Source organism: Erithacus rubecula (genome assembly GCF_903797595.1).
Source record: "Erithacus rubecula genome assembly, chromosome: 4".
Classification (NCBI taxonomy): Eukaryota; Metazoa; Chordata; class Aves; order Passeriformes; family Muscicapidae; genus Erithacus; species Erithacus rubecula.
This window is the reverse complement of record NC_136686.1, coordinates 10,389,437-10,408,461: the sequence shown is the minus strand read 5'-3', so window position 1 is coordinate 10,408,461 and position 19,025 is coordinate 10,389,437. Positions and strand designations below refer to the sequence as shown.

Here is a 19,025-nt window from a genome sequence, read left to right as displayed (position 1 = left end):
GCCGCAGCCCGAGGGCACCGGAGCCTCCTCCGGAGGGCAGGTGGTGAGAACACTATTTAACCTCGACACCGCGGGCCGGAGGTGGGTCCGGAAGAAGGAAAAAAGATCTGGGGGCAAATAATGGCCACCGAACTCCCGCGGGCGTCCCAGCGAGGCGGCGCGGAAGCTCCGCGCATACCCACCGCCCGCCGCTCGCGCCCGTGGCGGCTCCGCCCCCGCTCTCATTGGAGCCGCGGAGCGGCGGGATTGCAGTGGGACCATGGCTGCGCTGAGGGACTGCAAGGTAAGGGCAGGGCTGAAGGGCTGCGAGGGGACGGCAGCGTGAGGGGCGGACGGGGCTGGGGGGCTGCCGGGGGAACGGCAGAGTGAGGGGCTGCGAGGGGACGGCACTACTGACGCGCTGAGCCAGCAAGGCTCGGTCCTGCCCGTGCCCAGCGCTCAGGAGCGGCGTGTGACCTCTGTGGGGGTTCCGGGGCTGCTGACGGGCTTTGGGCTGCGGCGGGCGCGGAGCTGAGCCGGGCTCGCTGTGGCTACAGCTCACCCTCATACACTCGGGTGGATTTCGGAGCAGGGAAGCTGCTGCTGGGATCTGGAGTGGGGAAAGGGTCACTGCACCCGTCCCTTCTACTGAGAAAGCAGACCCATGTCTGAGAATCTCTGGGTCTTGTCCCCAGCGCAGGGGTCCCGCGGCACCCACCCCTCCTTTCCGTGGGCCTCGGAGGTGGTCGGGCGTTCAAAGTCAGCCTCGGGTCAAAGGGTGCAACCTAAAGGAGGTGCTTACTGATTGAGTAATTTGCATGCTGTCTTTCTGATAAACTCCTTTCATGGTTGTGTTTTGGTTAATTAGGGCAGTGGCAGGTTAAAACAAAGTCTTGAAGATTGCGTGTGACAGGTGCATGATTGACAGAGCTCTGGGGACGCAAGGCTTTCAAGAAGTGCCAGCTGCAGCCCACAGAGAGCACAATTCTCAGGGCCAGCTACGATTCTATCAGAGAAAAAAAATACAAATAAACAGTCAGCAAGATCTCATGACTAAACTCTAATCTTAGAGCAGGGAAAAGGGCAAGGCTTTGGTCTCAGCAAGAAGCAGTGAGAAGAGCAAAGGCCATGACTCTCCAATTATAAGAGACATCGCAGAGAAGACTCTCTCCTGGAGTTAGGGGGTTGTGGGAGTTCAGTCTAAGAGAAACCAAAGGCAGCCTCTGTGGGAAGGGGAACTGGTAACTGCCTTACAGACTCTAGAGGCTGATTTTTACCCACTCATATTCCCTTCTGGATTTCTTCAGTCATAGTCTGATACCTCACTAGAGAGAAGCCCCAGGACCTGATTGTCCCAAATAGTCTGGGCAGGACCCCTTATCCTAGAGGACAAGGGGTGCTGCCTTTTCTGTAATCCCAGTAGTTCTTTAGTTCTCAGTTGGCAATGAGAGGTTAGTATGGAGCACATCTTTTACATCTCTCAGGATGGTTCTTTCCTGTAGCCCATTGTCCTGATGTGCTAGTAGTGGCACAGAGTAGTGCCAGAGTAGTGGCATCCCTGATGGGACACAGTCTTGCTGCCATTCTCCTGTTGCCAGAGTGGGAATTTTCCAGTGAGGAGTCAGTCAGGTGGGCTGTAGCCATAGCAGGACAGAGGCTTTCCAGAGTTGCTGGAAATAGCACATACCTCAGCTAGATCAGCGGTGTCCTTAGGGAGAGATGCAGGCCTGCTTTCAAATAACCCTTGTTCTGCTGGTTTATTCTGGTCCTCACACACAGACTTTTCCATTCTTTTGAATTATCATCAAATCCCCTCAGAATGGGACATAATTTTCTGCTTGGCAAGCACTCAAGCTGTTGTGTGAAACAGACAGTGATGCAGAGACCTGCTCCATGCGAAGCTTGTTTTTGATAACTGATGCTGAGAGTGGCCCCTGGCCTACTTTGCAGATAGCCTGTAAGTAGCAAGCCTAACCTTGCTACCTGCTTAACTTTTCTCTTTATTCTTTTCCTGGATGATAAATGATATAGATAATAAAAATCTTCAGCTCCCCCAAGGTTGCTGAATAGAGCTTAAAGACTAACTCACAAAAAAAGATTAAGAGGTTTAAAGGTATGCAGCCAGTGGAGAAACAGGTAAGAAGGACTACAGTGGTTTTTTTGCAAGTTATGTAACACAGAAACATGCCCAAAGAAAAAGTTCACGAAAGGTCGCCTTTAATATTGAAGCATTCAGTGAATATAATTAACCGAGACTCCTTTTTATGATTCCCCTGGACCATAAAAGAACCTCCAGTAGAAGGAAGATGCATTAAAATTCTTTATAGGAATTAGTCCTGTGTATTAGGTAAGAAGCACATATTTTAATGAATATGTATGGCTGTGATGGATGAAGACCTTTTTGCAAAGTCTCACCACACCCACAGAGAGTGTGTCCTGTGCAGATATGGAATGCCTGCTTTCTAGTGCTTCAAATTGTGCTAGGAAGTTTATTCCAGCCAATTTTAGTATATAGTGTGAATTGTATGTATGGTTATAGTATGAATTGCAAAGAAAATGTGTAACTTTAGATTCAGGTCTAGTCTTTCAGGCATGTAATTTGAAGGCTCAATTGCTTTAGCTGTTGGAATATGAATCGTTAATCCAATCACAGTGGGAAAGCTTTAGGATGTATGAATAAAGTTGTCTTTGACGGTTATTTAAAATTTTTGACAGATTGTTATAGCTAGGAAGTTCTTTAAAATGTAAAATGAGAAGAGCTGAATTCTTGCAGCATCAGGAAGGACTAAGCCCCCATTAGGAGAATTAGCTTGCTGCAGGTCTGTTTTTGTAATATCCTCTAAGTTCTGTATACTGCATTGAAGTAACCCTGAAGTGATTGGAGCAGTTTCTCAAATGAGCTCTGCTCATTTGCCAGCAACCAGCCAGAAGATGTTGTGCCTCAGTCATGTTATGTTACTAGAAACTATGGCAGACCAATTCTGTTTTAATTTTAGCTTTATCCATTTCCCATGTTCATATTGTTTTAAGCTTGTGTATGAATCTGATCCAAATTTTCAATAGGTTAACTCCAGAAACTTAGCTCTACCAGGTTGTTTGGTCTGCAAACTGATTCATAAGAACAATATTGTTTATACAGATTTATAGATTATAGGGGAACAGGTTTTTATTTTACCATGTCTTCACTTCACATGAGGTGTGCCTGTAGAAGAGGAATTCACCAACAGCTGTAATGAACTCAGAATGGCACTGTCATCCTGAGCTGGGCTGTCAGGATTTTTGATTCTCTTTAAAAAGAGCTGAGCAATTATTGGTGCTATAAAGTTGTTTATTTTAAAGGCACATCAGTCTCAAAAGGCAAAAGGTCCTAAGTGTTAAAGTCCATGATAAAAGCTTTCAGCAGAGTCCCAAATAGGAGTCCCACTTAGAAGTAGAAGCAGCTCTCCAGTGCAAGGCCCTGAGAAGGCCAAAGTCACAGCCTAGTACAGAGTCCTGAGCAGAGACAGAGGCTGCAGGCTCATACAGAGTCTCAGGAAGCAGATGCTCCCTGGTTTTTTTTCTTCTTCTGTTTTTTTCTTCCTCTTCTTCATGCGGTGGTAGTGATGATGATGATGGTGCAGGAAGAGAGAGCTCTCACTCTAATACACAGATTCTTATTTACAAATTACCCAATGAGCTAAAAACATGAATCTGAAGCATTTCTTCTTAACCTATTAGAATTCTAATTTCTTAGTACGAAAGTTTGCGTATAATCTACACATATGGTCAATCTGTTCTATCTGAAAAATGTAAGCAATATTCTTGCTATATTTTTATTTTGTCTAAAACTATGTTTTGGAGCTCTCACGGAGAGAGACATGTTTTCTACACTGATATCTAAGACTATGTTTTTCAGTTCTCACTGAAATTTGTTTTTAAGATTTGTTTTCTACACTCATGTCTAGGGTTTTTACTTTTCAAGGTACTTAAAACATATTCTTACTTACTTATTTACTTATCTAAAACTTAAACTTACACCTCTGTGTTCATGTATGTGTGGCTTTATATACTTCAATCAATCCAAAGGTTTTAATTCAAACCTTGCATTTTAATCTCTCTCTGAGGAACTCAGAGAGAGCTCTGTTTTTCAGACTCCAACATGGGCAACCCATTAAGATCTTATGGTACACTTGGTAATTATTGGCTTCTTTAGTCTCACTACTGGCTCCAAGTATTTGAGTCTTAGATGTAACTACAACTGAAAAAAAGGTTTGTTTCTACCTCACTCTGTCCTTCCAACTTTTCTTTTTGAAAGTGCACAGCTCATGAAAATATCAGAACAGCATCAGTTTGAACATCTGTCAGTGTTGCCTGGAAGATGAGGGTGTAAAAAGAGCATGTTTGTGTTTTATTTGTTTGTTTGTTTGTTGTGCAGGCCTGGCAGGATGCTGGACTTGTCCTGTCCACGACCAGCAATGAAGCCTGTAAGCTCTTCGATGCTGTGCTGACACAGGTATGACCAAAAAGTGCAAGAAAATGTGATTCGAAGGGATTCGTGCATGAAACACTCTTTTCTGTAGCTGATACTTAAATTTCTTATCACCTGGGAGAGCCTCAAAATCAAGCCACCACAGGAGTTCAGCCTTTAGCTGGCAGCAGGAAACCCTTTTGAGCAGAGGGCTGTGCCAGATGCTGCAGCTGAGGTGAAAATCTCAGGCAGTGTGCTCATTGCACTTGATACCAACAAATCAGCCAGTTGACAAAAGTCCCATAGATATCCAGGGTAATTGGTTCTGCTGGTGACTGAATTATATTAAACCCCAGTTTATCTACTTCACTAAACCTACCTGAGTGCAACATTTGTCTTCTAGTCATTTGCCTTGCTTTTGAATTGTAAGTATCTTTGGGAATAAAAAGAAGTCCAGTATCATAGAGGATGTCTCAATCTCTCTTGCTCTGTCTCTCTTACAGTATGCAACTTGGACCAATAATGAGAGCCTTGGAGGTATTGACGGATGTCTCTCCAAGCTAAAGGCAGCAGATCCAAACTTTGGTGAGTATAACCTTTGATTCTGAGCATGGAAAGTGGTAGGTTAATGCCTGTTGTCTTAGTATTTAACTGATTTTGTTTATTGATAGAATTCTGTAAAACTTCCTCAAAATCTAGAGCAGGCAGAATGCTTTCTGTGTGGTGTTTTTTTCTTTTCATTTCACAAAATGTTTGAATAACTGTCATGAAAACCTTCTGAAAACTTTAGACTTGGGACACTTCCTGGACCTCTGTGTCCACAAGTCAGGTTAATTGCAAATGTTGATCTCTTCTGGTGTTTTGTGGAGCTGAAGGCTCTGCTGTGAGCTCAGCTGGTGCTGGTGCTGTTTCCTGCAGCGATGGGACATGTCATTGCCAATGGCTTGGAGCTGATTGGCACTGGAAGGACCGTGAGACTCGACAAGGAGCTGGACAGCGCCGTGAGAGCCATGGTGGCACTTTCCAAGTCACAGCCACTGACAGAGCGGGAGAGGCTTCATGTGTCAGCATTGGATGTGTTTGCCAGGGGGTGAGTCCTCTGTCACCCTGGTCAAGGGACTGTGAAGAGTTCCTTTGTCTACTGCAGGCAGAAGTGAAGGTTGGCAATAATGGTTTGTGATGTTAGCTGACATCTAGCAAAGGATTGGGGTGAGATGTCACAGACTGTATCTGAATTTCTCTCTCCACTCGAAGTGCCATGTCTAGCTGGTGAACAGCACTGTAGGAGGTAAAGTGCTCTATTGCCACCACTTCCTAGCATTAAGCACTCCAAGTTTTAAATCTGCCACAGATCCATCAGTGGGTTTAGAACTAGGAAATGAAGTATTTGGCTGCAGTAGGGTCCAGTCAGATGCACAGGAGCAAAGTTACAGACTTCTTTCTCTGGCCTCCTATGTCAAAACCTATTTCTGCTGTAAAACAGGGAGATTAGTGTCAAACGTGCTGTAGAGGCTCCCTGCTTCATTCCATATGATAGATTTATATGAAGTGCAGAACATATGGGCTAATGATTCACTTTCATTATTTGTTTATGAAACAAATGGGTGAGCATGGATTTGCCTCACATCTCAGCAAAGGAAATGAGGAAGCTACTGAAGCCCTGCCACTGGGTTTGATCCCCACAAAAGGAGAGGGAAGGTGTATTTGTACATTAATTATGGTGGATCCCTGTAGGAACTATTCAGCTCTGCAGGAAAATTTTTAGATTTATGATGTAAGCTTGTTTCATTTCCTTGTGTGTTGCAGTGATTTCTTTCGTAAAATTCCTCAGAAGGTTCCAAATGAAGATAATCCCATTATTAGCTTAGAAAAGACTAAATAATTCCTTCAAGGAAAAGAATAAGTAGTTTTGTGTTGAATTTTCTATTTTTCAGCATTGTTTAAGTTCAGGGCATGGGTGCCTTTATTCAGTGATGGAAAAAAAAAATTTATTTCTAGCCAACTTCCAAAAGCTTGTGATCTATGGGAACAGATTCTGCAGAACCACCCAACTGACCTGCTAGCCCTCAAATTTTCCCATGACACTTATTTCTACCTGGGATATCAACGTCAGATGAGAGATTCTGTTGCCCGTGTTTATCCTTTCTGGACACGTGATGTTCCACTGAGCAGGTGGGTCATGCTTCACTTGGAAATTGCTCTTTGTCTGGCATGCATGGACTACATGGTTTTGTAAGTTCAGACTTGCAAGTTCAGGATCTTTTGGAAACAGACATGTTGACAAAAATCAAGAGTCTAGAAGTTAATCAAACTTGACCACACGTGTCTTCAGTATCCCTCTTGACACTGTTAAGGGATTTTTTCTTAAGTGATCTGTGTGTCTCTGCTGTCAAGTATAGCACATAGTAGGTAACACACAGGATAAAATCATGTCCTCACCCAGGGCAGTGGCAAAATTTCTCCATTTCTTCTGAAAAAATACTATTCATCTTGATCCACTAAATAAATCAGGTGCACATAATATCCTTAATTTTCCTTTATATTGGGCCTTTATGGCTTAGTGGGGATGATTTACAACCCGTTTTAAAGGGCCACTTCATGTAAAAATACCCTCCTGTGGTTTTGTGGGCACTGGGGAAAATGTAGAAGATTGCCTTTGAGATCCTCAGATAGCTTTGGTGACAGCAGTGTCTCACTTCTAGCCTTTTAATTCTGCATCTTGCAACTGTTATGGTTCTGTGTAGCTGGTGATTGCATCTCATCCAGAGATGGAGATGTCTGCTCTGATGTGCATCTTGTCACTGTTTGCCATGCTGGTGTCTCAGGGTCACTCATTTCCTCGGGGTTAGCTTAGCAGTTCTGTATTCTGTGAGCTTGAACCCTTGTAAATTGCACTGCAAGAACTTTTTTGAGTTAAATGCTCTTTCCAGTATGTTTTTTTCAATCCTGGATTAAACCTAGTTATAAATAGATGATGTGCTCTTTTTCCCCCTTTTGTTAGCTATGTGAAGGGCTACTACTCTTTTGGACTCGTGGAAACAAATCTTTTTGACCGTGCTGAGAAGGTTGCCCATGAGGTAAACTGCCTGCTGTTGGTGCTAAAAGGCTTGAGCATTCTCAGACAGGGTGCTGGTTTCTGCCAGTTGTTAGTCAAAGTAACAAAGAGATACAGATCAACATGGAAATGCTCACAGAGCTTTGGGAGACTTGTTGATGGCTATTCTCGCATTCCTGCCCCACCAAGGCAGTTTCACTGGACTGTATTATGGGCATGCCCTGTCAAGTGGGGTCAGAACACCCTTATAAAGTCCATGTATCAGCCCATCTGCTGCTTCCCACATATATAATTGGCTGTTTGCTCCTATTAAAGAATGTTGGATTGTTTGGATGTAGTCTGTTCTTGACAATCAGTCCTGTTTGGCTTCCTGCTCTCTTCTTTTTCTTAGATGCTTGTTCCTTGATTATTGAACAATTAACTGTAACAGTGTTCCTGGGGATCAATATTAGCCAGCCTGTTTCCTTTCTATGAAGATAGTAATTATAATTGACTTTTCTCCAATCCTCAGGATTATCCTGTCCTCCAGGAGTCTCAGACACAATTAATCTCTAATGGATGTTCTTGACAAAACTTCTATTACATCAAATTGCTGAAAGTGACAATAGAGACTAAATGCTAAAACTTAACCTTTACTAGGTTTATGACTAACTTTGCAAAATGCCAAAAGCCTAGTGGGAGTTGTTAGGCCAAGGAAGAGGAATTGGCTGACTCAGAGCTGGCCATTTTTGGAAAATAGATACTTATCTATCATGGAATATATTGTGCCTGTGCCTGCAGTTCTTTCATTGATGAATGTCTGTGAAATAGATGTCATTTCACAGTCATCATCAAAGCCTGCACTTTAAAGTGTTTTGCAGGTGTTTGTTTCCCTTCAGCAGAAGCTGGGAAGTGAAGTCAGCCAAGAAATATTGTCTTCCTTTTCTGTCCAAATCAGATTTCTGGGCTGTCGTTAGTTGGAGTGGTACAAGGATGTATTTAACATGCACCAAGGAAAAAGTAGTCTCTTGTCTCTAGATAAGCAGTGATAAATGTCTGTATTTGCAAGTAAGTAAGGCTCGTTGTGTTTTCCTGTTTTTCACTCATAGGCTTTGGCCATAAATCAGACAGATGCGTGGTCTGTCCATACTATAGCTCATGTGAATGAAATGAAAGCAGAGGTGGAGAAAGGCTTAAAATTCATGAAGGAAACGGAAAAGAACTGGAAGGTAAACATTTTTGGGGCATCCCTGAAAAAGCTCCTTTTAGATTTTCTTTACATCCTGCAGCCAAGTTCTTGAGTGCTCTGCCTGCAATTCCTTCCTATCTGCAGACCTGTTACAATCAATGCAGAGTTTGCATGCTAGAGGAAGTATTCCCTTGAGGTGCTGCTACTCTCTATGCAGCTTTTAAGCAAGAGGCAGGAAGAAGTGGCATGTTACAAGGCACATGGCTGTCCCTATTTGTGATCTGTTGTGTGGTTATAAAAGTGAAGTGATTCTTTCACAAGCTTTTTGCCTCAGCTGAGGAAAACACTGACAGTCCCTTGAAGGACCTGGATAAATCTCCTCATGGTACCTAAGATGAGGTGGGAAATGACACAGTCAAATCAACTGTTTCAAAACACTAAAATAGTTGTTTGCTTCTGGACGGGGAGAGGATTTTAAGAATAACTGTGAAGAAAATAGAAATTATACTTTTATTTTTTTTCTAGTGTACTAATTACTTTCTAGTGTATCAGTTACCTTATATATCCAACATGTTTGATCCCATCTTTCAGACTGTTGAACAGGTTAATTAGTCTGTCATGTGGTCCTTTGCTGTAAATTAAGTTTCATTTTGTATTTGACATCTTTTACCCAGTGGGTTGTGAGGTTCTCCTTTGCTAGAACACACAAGAGTCTATTTTAAAGTCATCTGAGCTGACTATTCCACCTCACCCAAAGAACAGGACTGGATAGTCAAACTAGAAAGGCTGTTTTTGTTATTGTTTAATTTTTTAAGTTAAGCATTCAGATACTGGGCTTGGAAGTGCAGACAGAAAACTCTTGCTTGAAGTTCACACCTGTCACTTCCCAGAAAGCATTTGGTCTTTTAATAAATTAGTTCTAATGTAACAGTGATGTAGGGGGTTGACAGTTTGGATGATACCTTAAAAACCCCAGTCAGTGACTTTTGGATTGATTTTTTTTTAAACTCTTGCTTCTTAAAATAGTTGCATGTCTCATTCAACTTCTTATTCTTATTCAATTCATATTCTTTATCCAAATAAAATCAAGTGCAAGCCCCCATCTCTCTAGCAGTTTAGTCTTTTTCAGAGCTCAAATTTAGCAGCAGGGAAAATGTTTTGCATTATTTAGACAGGTAATTCCATGATCTTATTTGTATGACATTTGGAACAGCAGTATGATATTCAACTTGATATTATCAGTATTTGTGCCAAGCACATAACTGCTTCTCTTGCTCGGGTTTGGTTTGTGATTTAATATTAAACAAGCAAAGATTACCAGAATGTTTATCTTAGCACTGTAAGGTCCTGACATTTAGTTGGAACCTTTACCTTTGTGCTTCCTGAAAGTGGTTGTTACAGTTGTCAGTATAACAGTAAAGATGATTTTTTTTCCACTTATGAGAACATGAAGTTTAACTACAGAACTTGGAGAGCATGGGAGGAGAGGGGTGAACCTTTCTGGTATTTTAATTTTCATCAAAGGATTATGGAACTACATTTGTCTAATTTTAATGCATTCACAAAAATGAACTGCAATTGCCTTGAACTGCAGTCTAGTGAAGAGGATTTGAAGTTCAGATACCAGCTGGAAAGGACAGTGTGAAATTGGTGCAATCCAGCAAAAATTCATCTCGCCTGATGAGTTGCCAGTGTTTTTAGTATCTCCTGCAGCTTCTGTAGCCTGGAGTAAAACTTGTTTAAAAAGTGATTCCTCCTTGTCTGAGGTAGGTTCTAGATGGCTGGGACAAATGGCCCTCATAAGGCATCAATATCCTTCTCTCTCCACTATCTGGCCAGGATACATCAGACGAGATGCCTAAATTTTAGATGAGACAAATCTTACTCTTATAGATGTGGATTAATTTTTTTAAAGGGTGCTGAAGAAAGGTGAATTCTGAGGCATCCAAGTGAAACTCTTATCTGGAAAACTGTGTGGGGGAAACCTTGGGTTTGAGGTGTTGGCCCTAATAGCTGCAAGGACAAATGTTCCAAAGGAGGTGTCCTGGAAGCTGATTTAATTTTCTTGTCTTTTTTGTGTCTCCTGAAGTACTCAGTTTTGCTGAAGGAGGAAACAGAAACCTGACTAGATAACTTGAAAAGAGAAGTTATTTTGTAAATATGTAAATTTTTTTTTTTTTTTAATTTTCTCTCCAGAGCAGTGATATGCTTGCTTGCCATAATTACTGGCACTGGGCTTTATACTACATTGAAAAGGTAAGAGGTATTTTCATACATGCGTTTTATGTTCCAGATAGATTAACTAAAGCTATTTAAAAGGCAGAACTAACATTTACTGGGGGGTTGTGTCAGCTATTTAAAGGGATGTTTTTATAAAATAGCACAATGCTTCATTTACAAAGTGGCATAGTACTTTAATACTGCTATTTTGAGAATTTTAATTGCATTGGTTCAAAGTTTTGGTATCTTTCTAGGAGTGTTGAAATATTACTTTGAGATTATTGCATGTTGCAGATCCAATAGTCTCACTAATTACATTTAGCACAATAGCAAGATGAACTTGGATCTCTAAATTTGAGATAAAAATTAACAAAATTGTTCCCAAATTCAGTACTCATTTTCTGGCCCAAAAATTTGCTGATTATAAAAATGAGGCCATAAACTCTAAATTGGGTTACCAGTGCTATTAGTTATTGTTACTTATTCTTACCTTTAAAAATCTTTAAAAATGGTTGTAATTTTATCCAGCCTGTCAGAATTTCCTTGGATTAAATGCATAGCACTTGTGGGGTTCAGCTTAATTAGGTAGATAAATGTGGCATCCTTGAGAAGGCAGCGTCCTTTGCCCAGAAAGCAAAGTATCATGAACATAATTCTCAACAGGAGTCCAATAGTTTATTTATTTTGCCACTTCCTATCTACATAACTTTCTTGAAGACTACTTAAAACTGTTTTTTTTACCCATCTCTTTGCATGCACCATGAGATTCACTGGTTTCTGCAAAAATCCCTGAAAGGAACATTAGAAAGAGAGGCAATACTTCATGTTTCTCCTTCTTGCTAAACTTGTGCCAGTATTGGTACTTATTTTTAGATCATTTTGCCTGTTAAATCCAGGCTTTTCTACTTTGAATACCTTGAAGTTTCTTTGACTTGGTTTGTTTTGATCAGGCAGTCCTGAAGAGCTGTTATCATGTCTTTTAATGTGTTTGTCTCTGGTTGCTGCCAGTCTCTGCTGGCTGCTATGTCTGCATGTTAACCACAGTCCTCCTTTGCTTTTCCAGGGGGAATATGAAGCTGCTTTGACAATTTATGACAAGCATGTGAGTAGGGGCCTTTTTTTCTTTACTGAGAACACTACTGAGTGTGCTTTCTTCCTTCTGTGTGAGATTGAAACCTATCACAGTGTGTGATGTGTGTATAAATATGGTTTACATTTGTTATTACAGTCTACAGTCTTGTTATTACTTACTTCTCAGCAGTTCTGGGGAAAATGCCCCCAGGACTTGAGTGTTACATAATTTGAGTGCTTCAAAGAGCTACAGTGGTACTGATTTCCATTCTGTTCATGTTTCTTATTCATACCTTTTAAAGGATGTAAATTAATTTTCTTATAAAGTCAAGTCACCTTTACAAAGAACTAGTTTTGCATGTTAGGTACGAAGCCAACCATCTGGATTTCAAAACAACCTTGGTAAATAAGCAGTATCAAATTAGATAACATAGCACATCTTTGTAAGGATTGTAAAAATACTGCAAGCATTAAGAAAGCTGCAGGGCAGATTTCTGTCTACTAACATAGATCAAATGAAGTAATATTTATGGCACAGTTTTGGAAAAAAAAAATACCGTGGTGATTCTCCATATTTACAGAGAAAAACAACATGTGTAAAGCCAAAAAAAGTTTCTTTCATTGCAAATTCCTGTACTCAAGAAAGATGCAATTAGGACTATTACAAAACAAGTAATTTTGAATTAATAGAAGAATAAAATTAATTTAGTACTGTGAAAATAAGTTTGATAATCTGAGGAAGTTTCCACTAGAACATGACTTGGCCAGCCTATGAATACTTGTGATTACAGATTGCTCCCCAGACCCTAACAAGTGGAAGCATCCTGGATATCGTTGATAACAGTTCGATGCTCTACAGACTTCATCTGGAAGGTAGTATATCCTCTAGCCATTCTTTTTTGTAACTTTCCCTTCCCCTGCCATTCATGTTGGGGAAGTACTTTAATGTAATTACACAGCAGGCTCAATCAGTGTTTCAAAAGGAACTTGAGGAAAGCATCAGTGTAAAATTCCTAATAATGTCCATAAGCTTTATTCTTCCCAAGAGCTTCCATTTTCCATGCCAGTGTGGCATAGCAATCAGCTCCAGCTAGCATAGGTCACATACTTCTTTGAAAAATTCTCTTCTATTGTTCCTGGAGGTCTGAGGCTGAGCAGTTAAATGCATAAGCCTCTAAAAACCCATAGCATTTTCTGGATGTAAATTTCCAGTTAGAGCCTTTTTTTCTGTTTTGATCCTGATTGAAATAGTTAGGATGGATATATCACCTTCTGGCTTTTTGTACTTTCCTAACTCAGTGGCATTTCCCCTTTTTATGTCAGTGTTTATACACTGGGGTTCATGGCAGGGGACATGATTTGCAGGCAGTATGTCACACTGTTCTGCTAAAACACTAATCATGTATTGGGGTTTTTATTAAATCCATCTTCTCACTCAGTCTTGTGATTGCTACAGATGGCTCATGGTGAGCAGCACCTCCAAGACATTATGAGCAATCTCATAACAAATCCAGAAGCTCACACAATGCAGACTAAAATAATACCTTTAAATTCCTGACAGTCAAGAATCTCTTGGCCCAGATAAGGCAGGCTGTCTGAGTATTATTGCTGCATTAATTTTGCCACAGCAGGAAACATTCTCTTGAGTTCAGTAGGAACACTTTTTATGCTGAGTGTCTGAAAGTACAATGCAAACTCATACTTTTGCATATGGCAATGTTATTGAGAGAAGTATTTTTACTCTTAGGTGTAAAGCTTGGGGACAGGTGGAATGATCTGCTTGGGGTTACAAAGAAGCACACCAAGGATCACATTCTTCTGTTCAATGATGTGCACTTCTTGATGTCTTTTCTTGGAGCCAAAGACCACAAAACTACTGAGGAGCTTTTAACAACTCTGCAGGAACTTGCCAGGTAAGCAAGGGTTCAGTGAATAGTCCTCTGAACTTGAGGGCGGTGATGTTTCTGGCTTGCTGAAGCTCCAACATGCTCCTCTCTGCTTTATCATGTCATTGGGACACATCTGGTTTAAGCAGGGCAACATCCAGTTAGGAGATCCAAATCATTATTTAATTTTTGAGTTAATGTCTTGAGGGGTTTCTCATCTTGTTGAGCAAAAATCTGTTGTGTTTGAGGTAATGGACACCACCTGAGGAGTTGCTATCTGTTTCCTTTTAGTGGGGTCACACTAAGCTGTGTTACAGACAAGGAGTAAAGTATGCTAATAAGAGCAATCTACAAAATATGTCAGCTATCTGTGGTGGATATTTTCTGCTCTGATTTAAAAGGTCAATAAGAGAATATTAATAGGTAGTGATATTATAATGGCTACTCTTTAATGTGTTGTTAGGTCCATCTGCAGGAAATTAGGTTTCAAGTACTACTAAAGTAATAATCTAGAATATTTCGCTTTCAAATTAAATTATTTGAAAAAGTTGAATATATAAGTACTACATTAAAAAAAAATTAGGGTTTTGTGTGCCTTAGGTATTAAATGACTGTGAGTTGCCTTGGGTTTTTTTGAAGGGGTTGATACAGATATAGATATATATATATATAATATAAATTAAATTTCTTTCCCCCACTACACCCTTTTTGCCTGCTGTTTAAACATCTGTTGCTTCCTTTGCCTTTTAAAAAAGGAAGGAGAACCTGAAATTGTCACTATTTGTTCCTGATGATATGTAATTTCAAGGAATACTATAATTTTTAAGAATACTTATCAAAAGAAATAAATTTCAAAGCAAGCGTAAGTATGTCTCATTTAACTAAAGAATAAAATGCAAAATATATTTTATTATTTATCCTGTTATTTATATATTATTTATCCTATAATTATATAAATATTTTATAGTTATATAATTATCCTATTATTTATCTATTATTTATATCCTATTATTTATATATCAGTATATTTAAATACGGAAAACTGCCCACCACAGAGGTTTTAATGAACATGTGTTCAAATATGCTACTTATTCTTTCACCCAGCACTTCCTTTCATCTACTTCCAGCCTTAATAATACATGTGTACATTTTTAGTTGTAGTTTGAAATATTATAAAGCTTAATTTTACTATTTGAGAAAGCAGGCTGTGAGCTGAAGGAGCTATATTAATGATTGGATTAATTTACGTCTATCACAAATATGCAATATATAAATGATACCCCAGAGGCGTTTTGAATGTGTTAAGAAAGCAGTGATACAACCTGGACACAAACATCATCCCATCTGGCATTGCACCGGTATTTTTCCCTGGCCTTAGCCATGGAAAGTTGCTGGGAATTTGTCCCAGCATGGGTGTTCCATGGCGCTCTCTGGTGGTTGGTGTCACAGGCTCCTTTCCATGGAAATGCTGGACATAACATGTAAATGAGGAATTGTTCCATCATTTTCATCTCTGGCTGTCTCAAGTTGCTTCAAATGAACATCTGTTGTGCACTTTTATCTTTATAAGATGCCACAGTTTATTTAAGGAATGATAAACACACAGGGCAGTGTTGCCTACTGGAAAATGAAGGCTGGCCCAGAGAAAGAAACAGGAAGTTTTGTAATGCTGACTTGAGAAGGAGCTGGTTTGCAAGGTCATGACTGGGTGCTGTGTGCAAGGACTGGTGGCCACATGCGGCCAAAGGACTAGCAGTAGGATGTTCTGGTGGGGTCAGCAGAAGAGAAACTGCAGTTTTCTTACTTACTGTTTTCTTTCTTTCCTAGCCCAAACTGTTTATTGCAGAGGTAGGAAGGGTTGGGTCTGTGCCTTTTGTGGGTATATTCAGGAAAATAAAAACTGATTGCTGGATGAGTAATAAAAAGGTGACAGTAGCATAACCACACCAAAAGATGCGACCTAAGTAAAGTACCTGAAACATCAGGCTTCATATAGTTAAAAAAAAAAAAAAAAACTGTCTGCAGGCAGTGGCAGACTGGCATTGAAATATGGCTATTTATGAAATATTATGAAATATGGCTTATGGAAGTTAACCACTTTTTCGTTCTACAGAGCACCTCATGAAGACCAGCAGCTTTCCCTGGCTCCTAGTTTGGGGCTGCCACTGTGCCAGGCTTTTGTGGAGTTTGAAAATGGGAATTGTGACAAAGCTGTAGACCTGCTGCACCCAATCCGTTATGAACTCGTCCAAGTGGGAGGCAGTGATGCTCAGGTAAAGGAGATCCAGAAAAGATTTTTTGATGTGACTTAATCTCCTTTCAATAGCCACCATTAAGCACTTACCTCATCAATAGCACTTCTGTCTTAGACAGTGAAAAGCTGAACGTGTAACTGAATCCTGTTTGCAAACACTTACTAGCAGGGTTAGCTATTTATTTTTAATGTTGGTATGTTTCCTTCCTGTGAATTTAACAGTTTGGTAACCAAGACATTGTAACCAGCAATACATTATAAATTACTTACTAGTTTGTATTTTGCTGACTTTTTTTTTTTTTCAGAGAGATGTTTTCAGCCTGTTATTGATTCATGCTGCTTTAAATTCTAAATCAAAGGCCAAACGAAACCTTGCAAAGTGAGTATTTCCCCTGAAAAATATTTGTGGAAGTAGCACTGTTGCTAAAAGTAAGAAGTAATGAATATATTCAAACCAATAAATTTAAGGCTAAAATTATATACAAGCATTTGTGTTAAATGTAGCAACATTTAACCAGGATAAAAAGCACAATAGCTTCCAATTCCAGAGGTCCACTCTTGCAGCCTGGATGGATGATCTATGTATGTTCAAGGCTAGTTGATTTTCAGATGATTCTGTGTTCAAATATCTCCTGTTGACCATGTGTGTTATGGTGAACTGCTGCAACTCCAGTCAGTGCCACTGCTGACATCTGCTTTGCTGGGAAGTCAGAGGTGTGCTCTGCCACGTGGGCTTGCCTCAGCACAGCCTGTTTGGCAGAACAGTGCATGTTCATCACCCACTCCTCACCCTCCTGCTTCTCCTTTCACAGGTGTCTCCTGCATGAACGCGATGTGATGAGACCAAAGTCACCAATGACTGAGCGGCTGATCAGGAAGGCAGCAGCTGTGCATTCCATGGCATAGGACTTTCCTCCAGCTTCAGCTGGAAGAGCCAGGAGCTTTCCACAAAGTCTGGGTGCAGGGAGTGCAGGGGCACTGTGAAGGAATTTGGGGAGGTACTCAAGGTAAAAAGATCTGAGAATAATTTCCTTAAAAAAAAAAGACAGAACTGTTGCATTTCTGGGGGTTGTGTCTTAGATGATTCCACAAGAAGAAAACTTGCTGATAATGCACAGCTTTCTGGAGCATCCCAAAGGCACTACTGCTCTACTATGTTTTCCTGAACGTTCCCTCTGACCCTGATTATACACAGTGCAGTAACAGTGCCTGGATTTCAGTCTTTCTTTGGCTCAGTTTGTTATTTGGCCTACATGTAAAGTAAATTGCACAGGAGCTTTTAAATAAAGCTAATAGGAAGGTGTGGGGCCAGAGCCAATACAGGCATGAACTGAATTCCATGTCAAGCTTTCAGCCCATTCAGGCAGAAGTCACAGATCTGTCTGTATTCTTTGTAGGATCTCTTTACAGGTATACATTTTAAAACTCTGTCTCATAAATGTTTTCCTTTTAATATAGCACAGCAGAGTTTTCTGGCATTACTGGGTGAATGAAACCAGACAAGAATAATGTCTATTTTGACATGGGTGCTCTCTCAGCACTTTTAAATCTTTCAGAAAGCCTGGATTTCAGCTGAACAATACCATCTCTGAAGGGTATGCTGGACTGGGTCTTTGTGCTTCCCTGAGCTTTTGGATAGTCAGGCCTTACTACCATCTCACTCCAGAGAGTCCCTGCATGTTGGTGTTTAAGCACACACTTCGGAGAGGTGAAGACCAGGAAGGAGTTCTGCCATGGAAGGAGGGCTCAGGGGGACAGACACAATTCTGTCCCACTACCTGTGATGGGACAAACTTCAGTGCTGCAAGTCAGGCACAACATGAGCCACAGACCTTGAGGGAGCTCTGGTGCCTCTGGATTCCTGCAGCATCCCAGAGCTAATGCATTGTCTTGCAATAGCATTCCAGAAGATAGTATTTCACACTGAAACTGAACTCATAACTCGTCTTTTGGAATAGAAATCCCAAATTTTGCAACTGCCAAAGCTCTTCCACATCTGTAAGCTCTCCTGGCCTCACAGGTCTGCCCCTCCTTCCTGTCCAGCTCATGCTCTTCCCCATGTCTTACAGCAGCCTTGTCCTACAGTTTCCTTTTGACCTAAGAAAGCACTTCTAAGCTGGCTCTGTACTGCCCCAGAGTTCCTGCATCATGGAACAAGAGGTAGAAGTGTTTTGCTGACATTTTGCTTTACCCAATCCTCCTGAGGCAGAAACAGCTTATTTTTAAAGCAATAATAATGAAACCACATAAGGGATGGTATTCCTTGCCTTCAGGTCTTCTGATTTATAAGCGTGCTGCTCTTCAGCTTCATCACTGCTTGTCTGTTCAGCCATGGTGGGGGTGATCCACTTGGGACAGGTTACACTGGATTCTTACTATTATTTTAAGTAAGTGCACTTCAAGCGATGACTTTGGACAAGTAATTTTTTACTCGAGGATTGTAACACCTTGTATAAGGGAACAAAAGCCTGAGAAAGCTCTGTCTAGCTATGCAGGGTGTAATCAATGTATCAATGAAAGCTCTACTTTCAATAGAACATGACTGATTATTTTGTCTGCTTTGCCTTAATAAATTCAAAGATGATCTTTGTTGAGCAAGCAAGTACATGACTTCTTTGCATGTGTATGTGCATGTGTAAAGCTTTTAACTGTGTTATTCAGCCGAATTTCATAACTTTTAACAGTGTGCACTGACTTTGTTTCCATCACAGTGGCCAGAAGCATCCAGCAGTGTGAGAGCAGCAGCATCTGTGCTCACACAGGGTCACAGCCCAAGTGTGGCACAACCTCCCAGGGATTTTTTCTTGGTGCCAGTTAGAAAGAGGCTGAGATGCCACAAGGTGGGAGAACCGTTGTTCCCTTTCCATCCTCTTGCATACAGAGTATGCATTTTCCAGCCTTCCTCCCCATTCAGCTCAGTAATCCAGACTGCAGCTCTCATCTCC

The 19,025-nt window shown here is 40.8% G+C and overlaps 1 protein-coding gene across 3 annotated transcripts; it reads left to right on the top strand.

Moving 5' to 3' along the window:
* Nucleotides 1–127: 127 nt before the first annotated feature.
* Nucleotides 128–18,682, top strand: TTC38 (tetratricopeptide repeat domain 38). 3 transcript variants are annotated; one of them, XM_079305038.1, is made up of 15 exons: nt 128–283; nt 675–773; nt 4,394–4,471; nt 4,930–5,011; nt 5,345–5,516; nt 6,425–6,598; nt 7,428–7,503; nt 8,570–8,689; nt 10,846–10,905; nt 11,933–11,971; nt 12,732–12,813; nt 13,688–13,853; nt 15,940–16,099; nt 16,386–16,459; nt 16,893–18,682. In XM_079305038.1, the coding sequence occupies exons 1-15, from the start codon at nt 260–262 to the stop codon at nt 16,984–16,986; spliced, it is 1,500 nt and encodes a 499-aa protein (XP_079161164.1). In that variant the 5' UTR covers nt 128–259; the 3' UTR covers nt 16,987–18,682. The 3 variants fall into 3 exon arrangements, with proteins under 3 accessions (XP_079161164.1, XP_079161165.1, XP_079161166.1); XM_079305039.1 differs by lacking the exon at nt 675–773; XM_079305040.1 differs by lacking the exons at nt 128–283; nt 675–773 and adding an exon at nt 1,788–1,936.
* The last annotated feature ends 343 nt before the right edge of the window (nt 18,683–19,025 follow it).

Coding starts and splice junctions, on each gene's coding strand:
- TTC38 (XM_079305038.1), top strand. CDS start 260: ATGGCTGCGCTGAGGGACTGCAAG. Junction 4,472..4,929: donor TCGATGCTGTGCTGACACAG/GTATGACCAAAA, acceptor TCTCTCTTACAG/TATGCAACTTGGACCAATAA. Junction 5,012..5,344: donor GGCAGCAGATCCAAACTTTG/GTGAGTATAACC, acceptor TGTTTCCTGCAG/CGATGGGACATGTCATTGCC.